The sequence below is a fragment of the Haliaeetus albicilla genome, chromosome 1, assembly GCF_947461875.1.
Source record: "Haliaeetus albicilla chromosome 1, bHalAlb1.1, whole genome shotgun sequence".
Classification (NCBI taxonomy): domain Eukaryota; kingdom Metazoa; phylum Chordata; class Aves; order Accipitriformes; family Accipitridae; genus Haliaeetus; species Haliaeetus albicilla.
This window is the reverse complement of record NC_091483.1, coordinates 7,157,171-7,179,144: the sequence shown is the minus strand read 5'-3', so window position 1 is coordinate 7,179,144 and position 21,974 is coordinate 7,157,171. Positions and strand designations below refer to the sequence as shown.

Genomic DNA, 21,974 nt, shown 5'->3' with positions numbered 1-21,974 from the left:
TGGCCCCGGTGCTGGCGGGGCGGCGGCGGGGCCCGACATGGCGGCGCGGGCCCGCTTCCCCCCTCCGCCCGGCCCCCCTTCCCCGCCCCGGCAGGCCCCGTCGGGCCGCGGCGCTCACCTGCATCCGGCGCGGCGGGGCGGCGGGGCCGGCGGCGGCAGGGCGGCGGGGGAGCGGCGGCGGCGGGCAGCAACGACATGCAGGCGGCGGCCCGCCGGGAAGCGGTGCCGGGGCCGGGGACGGAGCCGCGGGTGGCCGGGGCGGCGGCGGCGGCGGCGGGAGGCGGCGGGGAGGAGCGGGCCGGGGACTCGGGCGGTGCGGAGGGCGGAGGAGACGGAGGCGGGGGCGGGAGGCGGGCGGTGCCGGGGCCGTCGCGGCGGAGGAGGGGGGACGGGAACCTCGGGCATACACCGGGCCCTGTCACCCCCCCCCCGTAGCCCGTGTCAACACCTGCCCGGGGCGGGGAACGACGCGTCGCCGGCCCCGGGAGGACACCACCGGCCCGGGGTGACAGCGGCAGGTCCCCGAAACGCTTGAGGGGGGGAAGACGCCCCATTTTTACCTCATGATTTTGTTGGCGGCAACCGGGAGCCCTCTCCGGAGAGGGAGCGGGGGGGGGGGGAGGTTGTCATCCGGAAGGCCAGCGGCGGGATGGTGGCTTGGGTTTGGGGGAGACTTGTGAGGTGTTGCTTGCCCCCCAAATTATGGAGGCGAGGGGGTGAGTAGGGGGCTGCTCACCCCCGGGGTTGGGAGAGCGGGAGAGGGAAATGGCCGCAGGCGAAGCTGGGGGGGCCGGGGGGTCAGACCTCCGTCTTCAGCATGGGATTTACTTGAGGGTGCAGACATCTCCTCTTCGTTGTCAGCCACGATTGTTTCTCCGCAGGCAGCAGCTCCTTTTCTGGGAAATCTTTTTCGGCGCCCAAATTTCAGTTGTACGGAGCCTCGTGAGACGGGGGGATTCTCTTCTGGGCAGCTGAAGCAAGGAAGCGCAGGTAAACGTCACTCCAGCATTAAAGCTCATCTTCTCTCAGACGCACCGAAATTCTTCTGGTGGCTGTTTCCACGTTCAGTGGGGAGGAACGTGGGCCTACCGTGAGGGAAAGATGGATTGAAAAATAAAATAAAAGCAGCAGCCAGGGGTGGGGAGGGATGTAGGGCTTTGCGCGCTGACCTGTGGGACAGCCCAGGTGGAAAAATGGTGCTGGAAAAAAAAAAAAAGGATCAAAGAGGTGCAGGGAGGTGTCTGAGGGAGCAGCAGGTGGCTGGGGAGGGCACGAGGTGGAACAAGAGATCGGGCCCAAGAGCATTTTATTGGAACTTGCGGCTGCCTGGACTTGTGCTGGACCAAAAAAGCTCATATATGGTCAGAGAGTGGGAAATGCAGAAGGAGCCTCTGCGACAGAGCAAGGGGTTTTGATGAGAATTGGGCTTCAGAGCGAGTGAGTAATCGGGAATGGGTGCACGTTAAACCGTGAGCCCGTATTTCCCTCCCAGGGCCAAAATCCGTGATCCACAGCAGCGACCTTGTGTCTAACAAGTCGGAGGCTCGCAAGGGGATTGAGGAGTCATGGAGGAATACCGTGAAGGATGCCAGTCGTTACCTGATCAGAGGTGCATATTAAACAGAGTCACGTGGTGAGTCTTGTGTTACGTCTGCCACCACTATAGGAGACATACGCGATTAACGCCCATCCAAAAAGAACCCCTTCCTCAAACCCGCTCTGCCTCTGTGTTTTAAATTCATGCTTTTTCACTCCTCACTGAGATTTTTTAAGCGAGGAAGTTTCTTTTTTTCCTCCTGTCCACTCTCACACCTCCCCGTCTTGATCTTTTCCCAGGACACTGAGCATATAGTTACATTGGACAAACACGTATCATTTTTTTTGTAACGACTGGTTTTACATATGCACATACGTCTGACTGAAAAATAACAATTTTAGTCTGGGGAGTGCCAGGTGAGATGTAAACATCCAAACAGATGCCGGGCCTTCGCAGTGCCCATGGCCCCTATGGAGACAAACGCTGCTGTTTCTTTGGGAAGTTTGCACCATCTTGCACCACAAGAAAACACGTAGTGTCATTGCTACTCAGGTATTTTACAAATATTTCCGAAGAAACCAGCAGGCAAGATGAGCCTGAGTTCAAGAGTTTGGAGCAGGAAGGAGTTGATTGAATTGAGAGAATATTCTTGGACACAAATTTATCAGGGAGAGGAGTGGAACTGCAGGAGTCGGGATGTTTTTAGTCAAAAAGCACATCGGTGGAGAATAAAGAGGCCCCTTTTAACGAGCGCACATATAGCAAGAGACAGGATTATAGTTTACGGCAGATATCTGAACGGTTTAGGACCCGGTTAAACAAAGTCCTTGCAGGCGGATGCCGCTCCACGAGTAGGTCTGTAGACCAGGCGGATCTTTTTCTCAACTCATCTACAAGTGAACGAGAGTGAGGACAGCCAGAAAAATCACAGCCAAGAGCGTTAAGAGTGAAACGGCCAACGTTAACCCGGGCAGACGTTTCTTTCGGGCAGACACAGGCCGGTTTCTGAGGGAAGCGGCCCGCAGGAGGTGCCACCATGTTGGGTGTCTCTGGCGCAGGCCCTGCCCACTGAACACCGCCTCGGTGGGGGGTGTCAGTTCTGTTCGCGGAGCTCTCGGGACAACCCGGGTTTTGTAGCGAGGCCGCCTTTCAGGCCGGTTAAGAACCGAGCTGGAGGCTTTTAATCAGGCCCCGGTAATGCTCCCTTCACCGGACACAAGCCGGGAGGGGGGACCGCCGCACCGTAGGAACGGCGAGCGCCGGCAGTGGCGGTTTGGGGGGGGACGGCAGCAGCGGGACACAGTCCGGCGTTTCCGGCCGCTGCCGGAAGTGCTTGCCGCCGCAGGGGATGCTTTTCGCGCTGCACCGCGCTGGTGCTGCAAGATGGCGGCGCCCGCTGGTCGCTGCTTGTGGAGAGGTGACGGGGCTTCGCTGTCTCTTTCACCGCCGGGAAAGCGCGGGCGCTGGCTACCGGCTTTTGTCTATCTATCTGCAGCCGGTGGTTTTTTCTCCTTTGATCGCGGGGCAGGGGGTGACCCTGAGGGGCGGTGGGGCCTGCCCTGGCGGGCGGCCCCCGGGGAAGTGAGGGAGGTGGGGGCGGCTGTTTGAGGCGATGTTTGCTTTTTTTCTCTCGCAGCACTGGCCCCGCGTCGCGGGTGGATTTTCCCCGGGCTCGACCAGCGCCTCGCCGCCGCCCCCGCCTTGGTGAGCCTCACGCCGCCCGCCCGGCCCTATGCTGCGGCAGCGAAGTGAGTGCGTCTCTTTCCATCCGAAGCAGCTCTCTTGGCCGTCGGGTGTCCTGATGGGGGGGTGTGTGTGGTGGTTTCGGCGTCTGCAGTGTGGCTCTAACAGCCGACCAGGCGTTGGTGGCATCCCACAGGCTGCTAGCTCTTAGAGAAACAGCCTGGGGAGAGAAGATTTAAGCTAGACTTGCAGGGAGTGTTTTATGTTACTCTTGTAATAACGAAGGTAACAGTTATGGGGAGAGATTTACTTCTTTATTTTGATGTGTGGTTTTGGAAGGTGTGGCTGGATTATAGGTTAAGGAGTACTGTCAGCATCAAAGCTGATAAGCTTATGGAGTCAGTTTCAAACAGTTTCTCATCTTGCTTCATGCTGCTTTTTATTGTTGAATTTCTTCTCTTTTTAAATCTAATATTACAGTGTAAGTGGGAGAACTAAAAATGAACTCTGTGTACTGAGGGAAGTGTGCTGTACACAAAGTGTTCTGAAGTGTTGCAGACTCTTTGACCGTAGTTAACAGAGGAGTGGAGTAGCTAGCTGTTACTTTAATATTTTTTCCTTGATTTGTGAGCCTTTGAAAGTAGGTAGGAGAATAGGGTTTAGGATTAGTGTTTAACTGCATCCAAAATGATACAGGAAAGGGAGGAGAAACCTTTTTTGAAAGGTGGGACTGCTATGATCCACAATAAGGAGAAGAAAAACTCTGCAGATGTGGCTCCTTCTGATGAAGAGGAAGGTGCGTGGGATTTGCTGGATTTAGAAGCAGCTCGGGCACAGTGCCCACTACCAGCCTGCGTGACGGCAAGACCTGTAAAAGTTGGTGTGTTATTTGAAACTGGTTTTGTGTTGATATAGTAGGAGGTTGTTAACTTGGTTCCACGCTACACAAATGTGGCTTTGTTGTCTGAGAAGCTTAATTGCCCACAGAGCTTTTGGTTTCTGAATGTTTTGATTTCTGTCTTGGCCACCTAAGACAAGTAACTGGGATGAATTTAGGGATGCTGTTCATCTTTGTGTGGAACCTTCCTTGTTAACTAATTGTTACTTAATAAGTGACACATAACAGTATCTACTTTTTTCTCTTAGAACATGTGCCAAACTCTTCAGTTGATGATCTAACAATATTTTTTTGTTTGTCTTAGAACTGCAAAAAAAGGTTCACGTAAGACCAAGCAGGAAGAAACAAAAAAGAAAAAAGTAACTAGGAGGTGGCCGCTTATGAGCAAGCCCGTGGATGATGTATACTTGACATGGTATTATGAGCGGCCATCCTATGATGTGGAAGAGGCTTTGGGTATGCTAAAGAAATTTCAGGAACTGGACTTCACTAACCCCAAACAGTATGTCTATATTAACGTATCCCTAGATATGGCACTACAGAAGAAGGTAGGTTGGAAGTTTATACAAGTTTTGATACTTTCTTCTTTTTAACATGGGAAGGCTGTGTTGAAAGTGTAGAGCAGATGCTGCTGTTGGCCTTCTAGGCTGCCTCTTGCAGCTTCTCCAATTGTTAGAATAATGTGTGCTTTTGCAGGTGGCTTTGTGCTTTTATATATGTATAATTAATAAACATCCCGCATACTCCTGAGGTGAAGATAGCACCATCGAGGATTTTGAAAACAGGCTATTATGTGACTAAAATTCACGTCTGGACAGAACTGATCAAACTAAGTTTTACATCTGTTAGGGCTTTCCACTTAAAGATGTGTTACCAAAATCATGTGTGTGCTTTGTTCTGGGATGACTGTTACAGGGAGAAGTATAAAGACAAGCTTTTCCCTGCCTCTGTCCTTCATCTTGTTTTGATTTTATGTTTTTTTTAATAACGTTCCTTGAAAGTATGCTATTGCTTGTTTGCCTATGACCTTTTTGATATAAAGGTGTCTAGCCCGGTTTAGTCTTTCCCTAAAACTCTTCCTGCTTCCCCCATAAGTTGAGAACAGTTACGCCACTTGAGAATTGCTTTCTTCACGTGCGTAACTAAATATCCCTTTGGTACACCAGGGGTCCCTTAGAGCCAGAAAATGAGTTCACACTTAAAGAAATGCAGAGCTCTTGCTCCTGCTGTCGGAGGCTGTGTGGTATTCTCAAGGCTTGGTAAGAGACACATTCCTTGCTGACGGTTTGCATTGGCCATTGCATCAGAAACATCATTTAGATAAGCTGCAACTATGGCACCTCGGTGTTTGTTATTGACTGTACCTGAGCCTGGTAGCAATCCTGCACTGGAGTTGCTGATCCCGGCCCCTTTCTCTTGGGCAAACTGCAGCATAAGTAATTCATGTCTCAAGTTTATATTTGAGTATATACTGGACATGAAAAAAGCAGTCACAATTTCTGCATCGTGCTTGTTTGTTATGACCTCTGTGCAAGGAAATTTTGGATAAGATTGCTATTTAGGGGACCAACTCCACATGATTGTGTAACTTGCCTTACCTCATGATTTTTTTTTTGTTGTTCTAATATTTTTCTTTCTTTACTTATTAGAAAAAAGTGGATCCATTTGCCAGCACTGTTCTTCTTCCGTATCGCTTTACAGATGAAATGAATAAGGTCTTGGTTTTCACAGAGGTGGGTAAGCCTGAATTATTTGTTTTTATACGTTTTGCGTATCTAGCATGCTCTTACAACACAACTAGTTCCTATGCAAGTACTATACCTTTTATTGAGAAGACTCTGCGAGTGCTTTACAGAACTGTTAAGTCTGTCTAGGATTCATCTTCAGCAGCATCTTAATGTATTAACAAGCATCTTACAGGATTTCCTTCACCTTGATAGGTTTACATATATGTAGATTATTCTAGCAATGCACTGAGGCAGTAAACATTTGCATAAATGTGACTAAGGAAGAGATCATTAAAGATCATATATAGCATGAAACCTTTGTCACCTTTCTGTAATACAGGCAGATGGTTTAGTGTAGCAGCCATGTCCAACCTCGCTGTCTTCAGCCTCAGCAGGCAGTGCAGATTAGAACTGGGTGTTATTCACAGTGATTTGTGCTGTAACAGGATACCCTTGGGAGAGGAGGGGAAAGTAACTTCTCCTCAAAAACCTTAAGCAACTTAACAGCCCTCTGTCCCAAACCCTTTATCTGCTCTCCTAGGAGTTCACTAATGTGAACTAATGTGTGTAGAGCAGTTGCAGCATCTGTATGAGACTAGTTTCAGCCTCTGCTGCTGTTCTTTGCCAGTTAATCATTCTAACAGAATAGACCTGCATATATCTGTATGCGATTATCTTGGAGAACTGTCACAGACTTAGTTGACTACCCTTTGGGCTTAATTTTTGTAGAATTCTCTATCTCAGCTACAAGGTAAGAATCCTCCTACAAAAGGGAGGGCTGACCAAAGACCCGAGCATGCCAGGTTCTTTGGTGCTGTATCTCACAACCTTCTTTCTTCACTGAAATTCATGTGGGATAAGAGGTACCATGCCCTGTGAAGGTGTATACGTGGAAAAAGGCTGAGCGACTGAAACACCTGCTAGTGCTTTTGGATGGAAGTGTGGAGCTATTCGGTTTATTCTTGTGAGGAAAAGTTGATTCTGGTTTTGAGTAGTGAATATCTGCTTGTATCGAAAGCTTGAGCCAAAGTTTTTACAAAACTGATGCCTTTTACGTTTCCATATTTCAGACTATTAAAAGCAAAACCTTGCAGAGGACAGATGAGGTTTACTTCTAAATGCTCTTTGAAGCCAAAGTTTAATAGTGCTTTCAGAAGTTGAATAGCCCTATTTTACCATGGTTTTTAGTAGCATGTTCTGTGCTTTTCTTTAAGCTTAGAGTACGATGTTGGCTCCATCCAGCGGATGATTCGTTATAGTTTCCAGGGCATGGAGGTGGTAGAGAAAGGGCTTTTGATAGAGCTTCTTGGCAATGGGATGGCCTTTTCTCCTTCTCCAGTAGAAGTCAACTGAAGACTTCAGTGTTCCTTCTTATTGGGACCTGGAGTGGAGTGGAGTGGAGTTGCTGCTCCTATAATCACCAGCATTAGATATTTTGGGTCTTTGATTGCCTTAAACCATTCTTTCCTTTTTAACCTGTAAATAGCCTGGTTTTATACTCAGTTGTCCAAGATAAATCACCTATCCAGTACTGTTGATATAGACTAATTGGTAGTACAGATGTTACTGAACTTTTTTTTTTCTCTCAACAGGATGAGCAAGAAGCTGAAATAGCTCGAGAGAATGGAGCTGCTGTTGTGGGAGGTGTTGAATTAATCAAATGGGTATTTTTTTTTTTATTTTTTTTTTTAAGAATTATATAAGTATCCTAACTTGAAACAGTGACTGAGGGGAGTGGGGAGTGAGAAGCCTCATGTCCAGTAAACTCCAGCTTGAAGTTAGCAGCCATTGTGAAGCGTAAGAGATGGGGTTTTGTGCTCGGACATGCTTGTAGATCAACTTGTGTACTGAGGTAATTTATTGTATTCCTAAATATATTTAATTGTTTTTATTGCAGATTTTGGAAGATGAAATCCAAGTGGACTTCTATGTAGCTGTTCCTGCAATAATGCCTAAGCTAATACCGTTAAGGAGCAAACTAAAACGAAAATACCCAAGCACAAAAAAAAGTAAGAAGCAATTCTTTCTTACAAATCCCAGGTACTGAACAAGATTTAACTCTAGAGGCGACACTGAAACTTTTTTGCTGAAGATGTATGATTGCATTGAGTATTAGACTGTATGTGACTGAACCACTTTTTTTGTTTTAGATAAGAGTAGTTTTAGGAATCTAGGACTGTGCTTTTCTCCTACAACAGGCAAATGTGGGATTAGAATCAAGATAAGTTTGCCTACTAATTGCCCCTATGCTTGTTTGTCCTGATGAACGGTAATAGTATTGTGAAGTTACCCAGGAAAACAGAAACAACTTGAAAAAAAAATATTCACTGAGACACTTGTCGAACTGTTGGCAGTTGTTTGGATCCCAGCTTCGTGACTGCTACTGCTCCTTCTGCCTGTTCGTTACTACTCAACAACAGATCTACTTATGCTTTTCCTTAGTACAGCCTGCTCCCTTATCTGTGTGGTCTCTCATTTTTTGTAATGCTGAAGACATTTCCTCTTCAGGTCAGGTTTTCACAGCAACTGACATCGGACTTTTGTCCTCTCTTGCAGACTTACTTTTTTAGCTCTGTGTTAGGAGTCTATTTCAAATACGACAAAAAAACCCAAATCTGTTTTTCCAACATAGAGCTTGTGCCAGCTGTGTGAAGCACTGAGTATTGAACCATATCTCTTACTTTCCTGCCCCAGCTGTCTTAATGTTTTGTAAGCTGCAGGCAGTGTTTTTAGCCTCCTAAACATTTAAGACAAGCCTATTAACCTGTCCAAAACATTGCAACGGAAAATACTCCAGATAGTTTTCCTTTGTTCCAAAAAGTATATTGTGCCATTATGAGCTTACTTGATTTGTAGCTTATCCAGGGCCAATTTCTCTTGGAGCCATCAAAATACCTGTGGGAGAAGTAATGCTTGTATTGGAAGCAATTGAGTGATGGTGTAAATCTGTCAAATGTGCTCTTGCAGCTGAGATAAGAAATAGCTTGACTTGTGGGAATGGCTGGATTGGGCCAGGGTGTTCCAGGTAGTGTGTTTACTTTGCTATTACGTAGTTGGAGGCTTCATTTGCAAGGAAAACCTGGGGCTTGTTCTAAACCGAACTCAGTAGCTTTTGGTCTTTCAGGCTGCTTTAATTGTGTTAGGTAATAAAGCTGTGTTTTATATATGCATAAGCAGGTTCTTTATTTGAAGTGAAGCCTTTATTACGTTTCCTACTGTATTGGCTATTCATGTCTGTTGATTAATAAGGAAGGAGGGAAAATAGAAATTATTTATATAGTATGTGAGAGGGCACCACTGTCTTGTCCATGAAACTGCATTTTTGATTGGAGTCTAACTGCCTTAATTGAAAGATTGAATTCTCTCTTTACTAATATCACACTTAGCCACATTAATAAGCATTACTCAGACAACTTTTCTGCCTTTTTTTTTTTTTAAAAAAAACTAGATTCCATGGGCCATGATATTCCTAAAATGCTGCAACTCTTCAGAGAAGGTCTTGAGTACATGGTAGAAGGCGAGCGTCTAATCAAGACAAGAATAGCAAGAGTAAGTTGTATATAGAGTTCTTAAGGTTTTTTTTGCTGGGCAGAACTGCAGTTAGTGTTAAAAGAGGGAGGGGGATATTTTTAATCTGTTTGTTCCCAAGATTTTTAACCATGTTCTTTGACCTGTGAAGTAAATGGAACTCTTACTCTTTGTTGTGTGACATCTTCAGCTGATGTGAGCACTGTATGTTGTTAATGTGTGGTCATAGAAGATGGCTCCGCTAAAACTGAGAGCAAGGCATACCTGATGCTAAGACGTTAAGGATGCCAAGAGTGGGATCTGTATTCGCCACTATATTGGCAAGGAATCGTAATAATGAACAAAATAGCATGAGAAAAGTTACTCTTCCTAGTGATCTCCTTGTGAGTTGACATCTTAACATAGGCTTCCCTTTCCTCCTGCCTTCCCCAGCACTCTTCTGTGAGTAAAATAGAGCTTATTTGTTTTTTTTAATTAAATAAACCACGGGTTGTGAGTACATGGTCAATATGCACAGGTGGATCAAAAAATGTGACCTTTAACCTAATAATTAAAGACTCATTTAACTTTGATAACTTTAGTCCTGGACTGGAGCAAAAAGCAAGAACTGTGCATTACACCTGATACATAAAATTAATTTGTGCTTTGCTGTCACATAAGAAAATGCGTCACATAAGGGTATCTTTTCTCTCTTATTTCTTTTTTTTAGGCCTTAATATGTTTTCCTTAATTTTTTGTTATTTATTTTTCCTGCTCATTTTGTTTTGTTTGTTTGTAAAAGTGCCTGATTTTTAGTTTTCCTTTAACTGATACTGGTACAGAAAGGAAGTGTATGAGATAGTTAACCCCTGCAGCTTTGGTGGTTAGAAATAAGCAAGTTTGTTTAATTCTGGCTAGCTGCTCTGAGTTGTGCATGTGAATTTCAATGGCTTGCTCATCTATACGATACTCAAAACTGAGGTTCTTGGGACTCTTCTGCTAAAGTGTGTGTTATCTTGCACTTTGATAGAGGCAGGAAGTATCTTTGGCTGTTCGTAAGTTTAATGGACTGTGTGAAATGCCTCGAATCCATAGATTAGTCTTAGTTTCAAGTATTGTGACTGTATTCTTTAATTTTTGCTTTGGACTGCTCTGCAAATTAAACTTACTGTAAAGTTTCTTCTTGTGTAGTCAAGAAGAAAAATCAGGTTTTTAATAAAGGTGAATGATGAATTCTTGATGTCCTGACAGTATTCAGTGCAATTGTAGTTGGTTCTGCTTAGTGTATTAGTTCTGCAGCTGTGGCTCCAGTTTCGGAAGTTAAAACCACGTCCTGTCACTGATGTAAGGTGTTGGTGTTACAGATTACCTTCGGTTCTGTGTCTAGGCAGCTCAGCCCTGCAGTTTCATGGCACTTCCGAAGATTTGGTGCAGCCAGAGATGTCACTCTGTACAAGTAAACAGTAGGTTCTCACGAATAAACTCCTAATCTTGGATCAGAAGCAGTTTGATGAGGGTTTCCTTACAGAGTTCATACGTGCTAAATTTATGTCAGCTACGTGGCAGAGGTGACTCTTAACACTGCACACACAGTGTGTCATGCTCTGTCACACTGTTGTGCATTGAGTTGTGTGCGGAGGGGTGACTCAGTGGTTATGGCTTGTGTAAAATGTCTCCACCCTCTCTAGCTACTATCCTTTACCTGACCTAGTTTTCCTACTGTTTGCGCAGTGGCGCTGGAAGGAAATCGAGTGTAGGCAAGGCTCTGGGAGGCTGCGAGAGCCTTGAGTGGTTATGCATATCTGCTTACCACTAAATCAAGAGCTTTTTAAATTTAAATCTTGTCAGTGAGAAAATAATAATTTATGAATTACACAGAAGCATGAAGATCAATTGCTGTATTCCAAACAGTAGCGTAGATGTTTCTGGGAGTCTGCCAAGCCGGCGTTTCTCAAAGAGATGTTTTCCCTTTAGTGCTGCTGTCTCATGTTGCCTGTTAGTTCAGTTATGGCCAGTGGCTTGATGTCATGCTGCACTCCCACGTAAGTCAGCAGCCTCAGTGTCGTATTCTTAGTAGTAATGGAGATGTCTTTGAAAAGCCCAGAAGTTGGCAGCAGTTAAGTTTAATTAGCAGATCTGGAGTTGTAAAACTGAGAATGTAAAATCTTTTTTCAAGACGTGGAGCTTAAAGCAGAAGGGAAACAAATGAGGACACTCGGGATATCTCCTTCAGAATTGAGCTGTCTGCAGAGGGCAGCTTAAAGTCATTTTCTTGAGGGTTTTGACATAAGTCTTGAGTCCAAACAGGGTGCTGTTGATCATTACAAAATTCTCTTTTTCCCAAGTTGGAGTTGTCTTCAGAAAAATCAGAGTCCGCATGTGACACCAGGAAGGAATTTCTAGTGTATCTTCCTATCTGTGCAGAGAGCTGCCTGCAAAATCATTTTTCTATGGAAAAGAGTAAGATGGTTTCAGGAAGTGAGACTTTAAGGTTTGTTCGGAAGGATGTGTTTTCTGGGAAGGGACATGTTTACAGGAGCACTGTTTTATTCAGAGGATTAGAAGTATGGAGAGATGTGTACTGAACCAGAGATATCTCAAACTGGGTACGTAGAATGTACAGAAGTGTGGAAATGAGAGTTAAGGCAGGAAACAGAAATGCCCATTTGCACTAAAAGTAGCATCTAGGTTCCTTGTCTGTAAATGTGGTTGAAGGCCTGAAGTGTAAGTGTCCTTTGAAAAAGAAAAAAAAGACAAGAGTAATGGATTCCTAGCTTTGAACTCCCTGAAGGAGGCGGGGAGAAAATCCCACAGTTGAGGAAGATGTGTTAACTCTTGCTACTTTGAATACTTGAGAGTTGAAATATGTTTATTGGGGGATGAAGGGAATAATGCAAAAAGCATAGGTAGTAACGGTTGTCTGTTGTTACCAGTTTGAGCTGTTCTCTTATTTGAGATACCACATGGAAAGGCTTGCCTGTCGGCAGTGCTAAGTCTAAATGATTCCAACTATTGACAAGTCCAGGATGAGAGAGATTTTCAGCCTTAAATTACGTACCTTGGAGTTGCATGTGTTGCGTAAGTCCTGATGGTATGCGCTAGACTGTACCTGCATAACGTCTTCCTAGTAGTCTGGTACTGGCAAAAGGCTTGAGTTTTGTTCCAAACAGGACCAAGGATGTGGAAGAAGTTGTAGCAAGTTAAACTAGGAATAGGAAATAACCCTTTACAACAGCCTCAGTAAGGGTATTTCTATGCCTGCATTCATCTTTTTTTTTTTTTTTTTTTTTTTTTTTTTCCTACGGACTGCATGGGGCTACTACCTCAGAAATGCATCTCCTTTGAGTGCCAGGATGAGAAAATGCTGTCTGCACGGTTGATGTTGTTATAGGCTCCTGCACAGAACTCTGTTTCTTCCCTTATTCTGACCTTCTCAGGAAGGTTCATAACTGAGCAGAAACCTGTGAAAGCGAGGCAATGCAAAATACATCAGTGCTCTTCTCTTATTGATACTGTCAGTCCTCCAGATGTCTTTGCAAGTGGTACAGAAATGTTGTTCTGCCATGTTTGTCAACACTTACGTCTTGGTTCAGAGGCTTTCTTTTTGTTCCTGAAAGCAGAGATGCGAGTTTCTGGCCTCACTGTGTAACAAAAGATGCTTGATGTCCCAGAATAATGGCCAAGTGGAGTTGTTGCATTATGCTGCTGCAAAGCAAAATAAAACTTGTTTAGGAGTAGCTCTAAACCTGATTTTTAAAATAGGTGTAGTTAACATTTTGTGTAGAGACATTTGAAGGCAAGTGCTTGGAGTTTAGTAGAGTCAAGTGTTCTGTGTTGAAATTAAGAGAAAATCTGGTTATATTATAGTGATGCAGAGGTTGCATATTGTTATGGGATGCTGGTCAAATTACCGTTGGTAATTTCTTCGCAGTTTACTGTGCTCCAGAAATGTCTCACTGGTACAAAAAAGTAAGATAGGTGTAAAAGGTAAATGTCTTAATAGACAGCATGAGGAGACAAAAGGTCCCTGCTTGGAAAACAGAGGTATGAACTCATGTCTGTTTTTGTGAACCCACTTCTTGCTTTGCATTTAACTGAAATTATAAAAACTTTTTTGTTTGTTGTTTTTTTGTGGGTAGTAGGAATTCTAGATCTTACTGTTGAGAGAGCCAAACCTAAAATTCCGGGTCTCTGTGGGTTTTCTGTTGTTCTTAGTTTGTCACTTCAACAGCTGTAGGAGGGGACTTGGAGGAGATTTCTGCCTACTCCCCCACTCCCAGCCAATACCACAACTATAAGCCCAATTAAGGTGCTCTGAGAACTTATGTAGCTTTCTGGTTGAATGGTGGTGTGGTTTAACCCCAGCTGGCACCTAAGCACCATGCAGCTGCTCGCTGGTGGGATGGGGGCGAAAATCGGAAGAGTAAAAGTGAGAAAACCTGTGGGTTGAGATAAAGACAGTTTTTTTACTGGCTAGTTGCTAGCTTTATTTTCCTGCCCACTGATTCTTAAGGTATTGAGTTAAATAGCTGGCAATAATCTTGTTTTGCAGAGTGTTAATCATTTCTCATCTTGTACCAGGTGTTCCTGCCCTGCAATGACTGCCATTCCCTACATGTGTGTTATATTTGAACTGCCTGTTAGTTAAGTCTGCAGTACAGTTTCAGTGCTCTGAATGATCTCTTGGTAGAATTCTCTAAATAGAGTTTAGAAAAGCAGTTCTGCGGTTAAAGCTAGTGTTTTAATTGCAAGGCATCTTGTTGTTTTTCAATTGCATATTTAGCCAGCAAATAGTTGAGTGGCTCTTCTGTGCATTCACTTGCAGTCTTCCAAAGATCCCCCAGAAGATTAGAAGCATTGAGACTTCATCAATCAAGTTTTAAACATGATCTGTTTTGGTGAAACTTGTGCTATGCTGAATATTAATAGGCAATTTCCCACTAGGCAGCAGAGTTAGTGGGGGAGGCCCTTTTAAAGACAAATATAACATGTTTCTTATTAAAAAAAAAAACCAAAACAAAAAAACAAACAGTAACTTCCCTGAAGCTTTTTACAGCACCTTGTGCTGCTCTGGAGAGAAGTGTCCTAAACTTTAAACAGTAAGATAGGTAGTGATTAATTTCTGTGTTCTGATTGTAGTATATACTGTCATTTTCTAAGGTACCTTGTGGTTAGGTTGTATTTATACAAAGTGGACTAGGAATTGATTTATAGTTGCTCCCTCTGCAGGCATGATTATTTTTCAGGAAGGCTCAGGATTTAAAGATATTTACCTGTCATGGCAGTCGGTCTGAACAGAGTAGGTTGCACAGTCTTGAAGATCTGGTCCAGAGTACTTTGGTCAGTTTGGCGAGGGTTTGAATTAAACTAAATATCTAAGTGCTGATACACAGTGACTGTGCATACACAAGGGTTTACTGTGGAATACTTACTTGGAAGCTGGAATATTTATTTGGATGTGTAAGCTATTTTGAAATACTTGGAACCCTCTGACCATTACCTTTTTTCATTATGGAGCTGTCTGCATCTCAAGTAAATTATGGTACGTGATCTCTTGGGATGTGTCGTGTTGTCTGATTTGAATGAAAGTCACTCTGTCCTATTTTCCTGTCTTAACAGCTACAGAATGTTAACTAACACCTTCAGATTTTGAGATGGATCTTGTCTCAAAACTTCTTGTACTTCTTTATAAGAAGTTCTAACTTGTTTAGAGCAACTTGCAAATTCTGTCTCTTCTGAATGTTTCTAGACTTTGTTACATATGATGAATGTCAAATAGCTCCCTGAAATTGTACAACTGTACAGGTCTTAGCTTAAGACCTCAACTTAGTGTAAGGTTTGGAAGCAAACACTATTTGAACCTTCATTTGAAGTATAGTTTCTAATTAGTTGCTACCAATGAATTTTTTATTTAAATGGTTCTGAGTATTCCTCTTATTTTGTATTCGGTAGAGCATGGTGTGTCTGTCAGTGAAGTGAAATGCTCAGCATTAACAAACAGATTTTATGTCCGTTAATTTATGAATGATTAGGCACGTTGCAATCAGCATAACAATGATAAAGACAAATGTGTTTTGGCCTGTGTAACAGAGGAACTGCATTTAGATTGTAAGTCTGCCAGAAGAGCATAAAGAGAGATTAATGGACCAGACCTGGGAGAAGACTAGTCAAGTAACTATATCTCTATTGCAAATTAATGCATACATTTACAGATAAGTGAGATATTAATAAAATCTGCTCATGCTACATTGGGAGGTGGTGGAGAGGAAGAGGAGACCCCAGTGGAGCCTGTAGGCTCCCCTGAAACATTGTTAATTGTGTGAGAATAAATGCTTTTTTTTTTTTTTAATTCCATACCTGAAAGCTCTAGAAAAAGAACTTGATTTTTCATTCAGATAAAGAAATGTGGATGATATGGGTGAGACCAGACAGCAAATGAATTAAAGCATAGCAGGGCATTATAGCAGCCAAACATTTAAGTCTGAGAAATGCACGTTAAGCTCTCCAGGAGCTGAGAGTCAGGTCAGTCCTGGCTTTGACCAGAGGCTGTTCAGGTTGGCCTGTCTCTTGATCATGAGTTGCACGTTCTTGAAGAGAGTCCAGATAATATGAATAGTAGTCATGGTTTAAGGTGATTGGTCTAAGAGAGAAGATGGAGGTATTAATTTTTTGGCAAGTGTTGGTTCCTTTCCAAGTATCTGTGATTGGTGCAGTGAGGATCACATCTGTGTTGGAAGTAAGGTGTGCTTAAGTGCTCCATTAGATGAGGACATCGGGCAGGACAAGGAGCCATCAGTCCACAGTTTTTGTTGGAAGGTCAAAAACGCCATGGACGGGAACCGGGGTCCGTAAAAACAGTAGATACAGAACTGGTATATGTTTAGAGCTCAATGCTTCCACGTAACTTACGTAAAAAGTAGAAATTCCATTTCATATGTTAAAATGGGAAAGAAAAGAGGATGAAGCTTTATATTTTTTTTTAAATTATTTGTTTGGTTATGTTAAATTTCTTAATGCCTTCAGTTTTAGATGCTTTTGTTTTTGAGTTGATCTGTTTTGCAGTCTTTGACAGCTACTTCTTGAGGCTTTTTTCTGCAAATACTTTATTTTAATGTGATTTTTTGCAAAAACACTTGTACATATATTGTTTTTAAGACTTTACCTCTCTAAGGCTACATGTTGTTATGGAGCCATGGAAATTTAATGTCATGAGTAGAAATACAGAGAATAATGATGAGCGTATAACCATGTATAAAATAGTTTTTTCTCCCAGTCATTTGGATATGGCTGTTAATGGGATTTGTAACTCCTTAACAGGGAATGCAGAGAAACAAAATCTATCCAAATGTAAAATAAATATGTACCCGGTGCTTTCAGATTTATTAATCTAGACTTTAAGTATCCCCATGGCTAACTTTGCGTTATTCTTTTTCAGCTGGATATGCCTACTGAGCAGATAGTTGCCAATCTAAAAACAGTTATCCATGATATCTGCACGTTCAAGCCATTGACTTACGGTAAGTAGCTGTTCTTCTCATGTGGTAGTTGACATTACAGCCAACAAAATTAAGAAATGAGTCTTGTTTACTGGGTTGTCATTAAATGACCTTGCTGCTTTGTCCGCCTTGGGACAGGAGGAAGCTGTTAGGCAACTCAGTAAATCAAGACGTAAGAAATTACAGCCTGTAAGGGCATGAATAGCATCTGCTCTTATTGATGTGAACTCCAGTTGCACCTTATAAGTGCCTGTGTGAGGAAAGGAGTGAGATATTGTACAAAACTTAAGTTTGCAGGCTTGGTGCTCAAGTGGATTAAAGCCATACAAGGAAATCCTTATGGGACATGGAGGTCTTCAGTGTCTGTGTGCATTGGTTTTACTCCACTGACGTGACCCTGTTGTGGCTCAATGTATAGAATCTGAACCTGGAATCCACCAGCAATTGCTTAAGTTAAAGCTTGTGCTTCAGTTAACATCTAGTCTGGTTAGCTACCCTGTTTGAAGGTATACCACCTTTTTTTTTTTTTTCCCCTCTATTACCAAGATATTTTTTAAATTTCGGCTGCTCCAAGGGAAAAGCCGTTCATCTTTTTTTTTTTTTTTTTTTTTATTCCTTAGCAAAAGGATCAGGTTACAAAGGAGTAAAGGTGTGAATTCTGCGTGTTGTTCCTGTGGGTTCTGCTCACTGTTCTGAGCAAATAATGTGAACAACTCATATGCTATCTGTTCTTATTCATAATGAAGTAAACTTTTAAACAAATGTCATCTGGTTAGCTGGAGTGGCAATGGTGATTTATGAACCTAATTTTATGGAAGAATTAGCCTTGTTTGAGCTAAGAAAACGGTGTTTTAATACTGGCTTAATGTCTGCAAAAAGAATCATCTTGCATCTCTTCCAGTGATGCTGTTAATAGTAACTACTGTACAGAGGAGAGACCACGAAAAGCCAAGTACACGTGCCTTTAGAAGCATTTCAGCCCACATAAAACGTATAAGGGGTTGGCTGACTTGAGATATAAGTAAATAAAAGCAGGAAGTGGTGGTATTTTTGTCCTGAATGAGTTCTTATGTGAACTACACCAATCTAGTTAAGTAAGGGTAAGCTTTTCTGGTCTTAGTAGCATTTCTGCTGATTTTGCATTATCAAGTTTGGTTCTTGTAGTGGGTCTCTTACTGGCTTCATTAAAAGTATTGGCTGTTTATAGGAAGTAGACTTGGTAATTAACACATCTTTGCAACAGTGGAGTCTAGATATGCTTGCTAACTACCAATCACTTAGACCAGCTAGTTATAGATATCAGTTCATTAGTTCCTTTCAGACTTCCCATATGTAATAGCATGTCCTCATGCAGCTATTTAGTTATCACTAAAATGTCATTCCTCTGCGAGTCACTTGATCTAATGTGAGACTAAAAATACCACCAAGCAAATGTTCTCAGACTGTGATGTAGATCTATTTAATCTTCCATAAAGCAATCTGACTGTTTTTGTAGCTCTTCTTGTCAAAAAGGTTCCTTCAGCATTTCGTGGTAGGATCCTCAATTAGAAATGGTGTCTTTTGTGCTCTTAGTTATATATGAATATTTGGGTGATCAAAACTCCACCACTGTCCCCCAATATCTTGCCAATCAGGACCGCTTCCCAAAGTGAGTTAACCTGTATTTAATTTTTTTTTGGAGGAGTGTGTGTGTGAAGTTTTACTTGTATGTTCAAAGGCCCAGGGGCACCAGTGATGTCAACTGCTGGTGAGGTAGTGAAGGAATAAGGTAGCCATCAAGTTAATATCTTTTTATGGCACCAGAGTGTGAATTGTGTTTTGAACCCAGTCTTCCAGGGTGGATGTTAAACACTCTGTCTGAAGGGATGTGTCTACATGTATAGTTCTGATCCCGGTCATGTGCTTGATGCAGTATGGATTAGTACTATGACAAATCAGCCTGGAGACATGAAGAGTGGTAGAGTGACCGAATTGGTGGTGTTCTTTGTTTTCTAGGTCCTTTTGTACAGAAGTTGGTTATTAGATCTTCAACCAGTGAAGGTTTGCTATTGAACCTTGATGGACTCCTACCTCAGGTGGAAAAAGTAGAAGAAAAAAATGCGGAGGATGATGAAGAAAAACATGTCCAAGAACCTGTTAGTACCTGATGTCTTTCCTTGTGGATCTGATGATCAGCCTTGGAAAGCAAATAGTGTAATTCAAATCATACTTTATGAAAAGAAAAAATAAATTTAACTTGTGAATTTCACTGGTAAATTCTTTGTGACAAGAAACATTGTCACAGACAGGAGTCTGTTGTCAAAACTGAAGACATTTTAGATTCCTTTTGTTGGTAGCTGAAAGCTCCTTAGTTTGTGTGGTTGTTTTTTTCTCTGCACATAACAGTTCTTACTCTAATAAAAGTATTTCTGTAACTTCTGAAGTATTGCCATCCAATTTCCGCAACTGCAGCCAAAAGGCAAGCACGTGTTATATCCATAATACTGGGCTCTTTACTCTGTTGAAATTGCAGAATGTTCAATGCTTTTGTTGTCTTGACTCAAGTCCTCCCCACAGAGCAACTAATGCAGTTACTTGGGGAAAGCTGCTGTATAACTCGCCAATGAAGAAAACTGGGTTTTATTTACCATTCTATTTTTCTGTGAAGGTAGACGTGGTGTCCCTTTTGAGTTGGGAGTAACATCTGCTTGATGCTTGTCATATCTCACTTGGTTTTCATTTAATCGGCATAACGTAGATACTGGAGGGGTATACAGAGGATTACAGGCTCTGCTACTTTGAGCCTGTGAATGCAAGTTAGTCTTTTGTGACAAATTATAATAGGTGAGGTTTTTCTGTGGAAAAATTGCATGTATTCTGTGGGAGGAGTGATCATGGGACCTTATCTTTCACATACTGCTATTTAAGCTACGCGTAACTGATACGATGCCCCTTAAGAGAATCCAGTCAGTGGTTTGTTTGCACTGTCCTGGAAAGAATTATCCTTAAAATGTTTTGGGGTGAAACCTGAGTGAAGCTACCAAGTTGTAAGTGTCAGTTTCTTGTCTTTTTTTTTCTGTCAGAGAGGTTCTTCTTGATGAGCTTTTGAATAACCACTCAGGATAAGTGGATGGGTTTGGGGGAGTGGGGTGGCTTCACAACAAGCAGCAGCAGATCTCTTTTTCCACACAGGTGATTCTCAGAGGAAGACTCCCATGCTACACTTCCTAGTAAGATTTTTTTTTTTTCCTAAAAATGCTGACTGATGCTTTATGTGGATTTCATCTGTTATTCTGTGTAGATGAAGAACATGTATGTAATGGGAGCAGTGAGTATCTAGGAGCTGTAGGGCTGTGGTCCTGTGCTAGGTTAGTCATCTTGGAGGTGCCTGGGCTCTGGAGACCTGGCTAGAAGACACTGATTTTCTAGTGGTGGATAGAGGCCCCCAATTCCTTCTGCTAGTGTATAGGGGCAAAAGGCAGTGGGGGTCACCTTTGGTTATTTACCTGCTTAACTTTGTTCCTTTTACTCTTAGTAGCTATGCATACCACTGAGATTTGGCAGAAAAATCTTGAAAATAAAGATTCTTTAATTGAAATGTAGGTCTGAGCAGTAGCACAGTTTGACCGAAGTGGTAGATTCCCAATAAATGAGTTGAGCTCTTAAACACATCAGAAGGCTTGACTTGGCAATGGTTCCAGTTTTTGCACAGTTAGCTTTTTGTTCTTTGGGGCTGGTTGGTGTGTGTCAAACAGATTAAAACAAAAACACTAAGCCTTTTTTGCAATAGCTAGTCTTGAGTGTGCTTGTAATGTAATCTTACCGTTCTGCCTGATTTAATTCACTCTCATTTTGCCTACCTTGGTTTCCTCCAGCATAGTTCTTAAATATAAACTGGAGACCAGCATAAATATCCATGTCTCTTTTAACTGGCTCTTTAAGAATACATGGGTTTTGCTTTGCTGCAGAATTTCTTTGCCGGTTTTTTCCACGTTGTTTCCAGCAGGTGGCATTCTTGTTCCCTTCTGTAGAGGTGTTGGGAAAAGAGTTTCTCAGTGGGGTTCTTTTTGGACTTTGTTGCTAAACGTGTTAGTAAAACTGCACCCTAAAATGTCAGATGGTTCCAAAAAAGATTGGCTCCTTACGAAAGGGATGAGCTTATCCAAATCTGGATGGGTGGTTTGTGTTTGCAGCCCCCCCCGAGAGGTTACCTATATCTGTCTGCATAGAAATTCTTGTACTTCCCATCTGAAGCATTTGGCTGCTGTCAGTCAGGGTGCTTGACAGATTAATGTTAGGCCATGCTGCTGTATTTTTGATTATATGGGGTGCTTTGCTCAGAGTTTGATCAGAAAATTCTCTTAGGGGTAAAGGAAGGCTTCACACTGACTTCAGTAGACTTAGTACGTAGTGTGTGGAAACAGCAATGCCAGTGCACTTGAATAGCCACCTAAACACGTTTTTTTTTACTGTGGGGTCTGCTCATATGCCTGGTAGAAAGAAGAAAATTAAAACTCTTGCTTTTCAAAGGGAAGAGTTGATGTGACTGGCAAAAATATTGTCAAATGCGTTCAGTGATGTTAACTGCCCTAAACATCCCATTTGATCCAAGTCATCTTACATCAGGAATTGGTGATAAGGAGGCTGATAATGGTAGTCATTTGTAAGTATCTTTAGAACGGATCTTCTGTTGGGGTTTTTTGTGGGTTAGTTGTTTTGTTTGGTGTGTCCCCCCTCCTCTTTTCTCTGTTCTGCAGAAGTTAAAGTTGTAGAGTAAAGCTTTTTTAGTTCCCTAATACTGATGTCTATTAATTTCTGGTCTGGAGCACCAGGCCAGTTTCAGAAGATAGGTGAGAGTAGGCAATCAAGAGGAAACAGGGGGGTTTTTAAGTGTTTCAAATTTATGGGTTTTTTCCCCTCCACCTTGTGCCTTAAGTAATCGATTGTACTAATTACTGATGGTTGTGTGCTGGCAATCTAGCCTATGCCAACATAGAATGGGGTAGCAGCTTAATCAGACTGTAGCAAAAGGCTTGATTACTTGTGGCAAGTTTTACCTAGATGTTTTTTCCTAATGAAAAAAAATTAATGATGTTGCATAAGCTCATCTGCAGTATGTCTAGTTTCATTAGCTCAAGCACACCATC

General features: G+C 42.6%; 2 protein-coding genes across 3 annotated transcripts in view; one reads left to right on the top strand and one right to left on the bottom strand.

Annotated features, from left to right (window-relative positions):
- The window catches only part of CNOT6L (CCR4-NOT transcription complex subunit 6 like), a 38,175-nt gene extending 37,901 nt beyond the window's left edge, over nucleotides 1–274 (bottom strand). The window contains exon 1 of the mRNA XM_069774258.1: nucleotides 119–274. The gene's annotated coding sequence lies outside the window, so the exon portion shown is untranslated. The remainder of the gene's footprint in view (nucleotides 1–118) is intronic.
- Nucleotides 120–19,266, top strand: MRPL1 (mitochondrial ribosomal protein L1). Of its 2 annotated transcripts, XM_069774451.1 has the most exons (11): nucleotides 120–222; nucleotides 882–990; nucleotides 1,493–1,609; nucleotides 3,174–3,285; nucleotides 4,423–4,666; nucleotides 5,768–5,851; nucleotides 7,438–7,509; nucleotides 7,743–7,854; nucleotides 9,294–9,394; nucleotides 16,788–16,869; nucleotides 18,844–19,266. In XM_069774451.1, the coding sequence occupies exons 1-11, from the start codon at nucleotides 196–198 to the stop codon at nucleotides 18,993–18,995; spliced, it is 1,212 nt and encodes a 403-aa protein (XP_069630552.1). In that variant the 5' UTR covers nucleotides 120–195; the 3' UTR covers nucleotides 18,996–19,266. The 2 variants fall into 2 exon arrangements, with proteins under 2 accessions (XP_069630552.1, XP_069630598.1); XM_069774497.1 differs by lacking the exons at nucleotides 120–222; nucleotides 882–990; nucleotides 1,493–1,609 and adding an exon at nucleotides 2,866–2,954.
- Nucleotides 19,267–21,974: the final 2,708 nt, after the last annotated feature.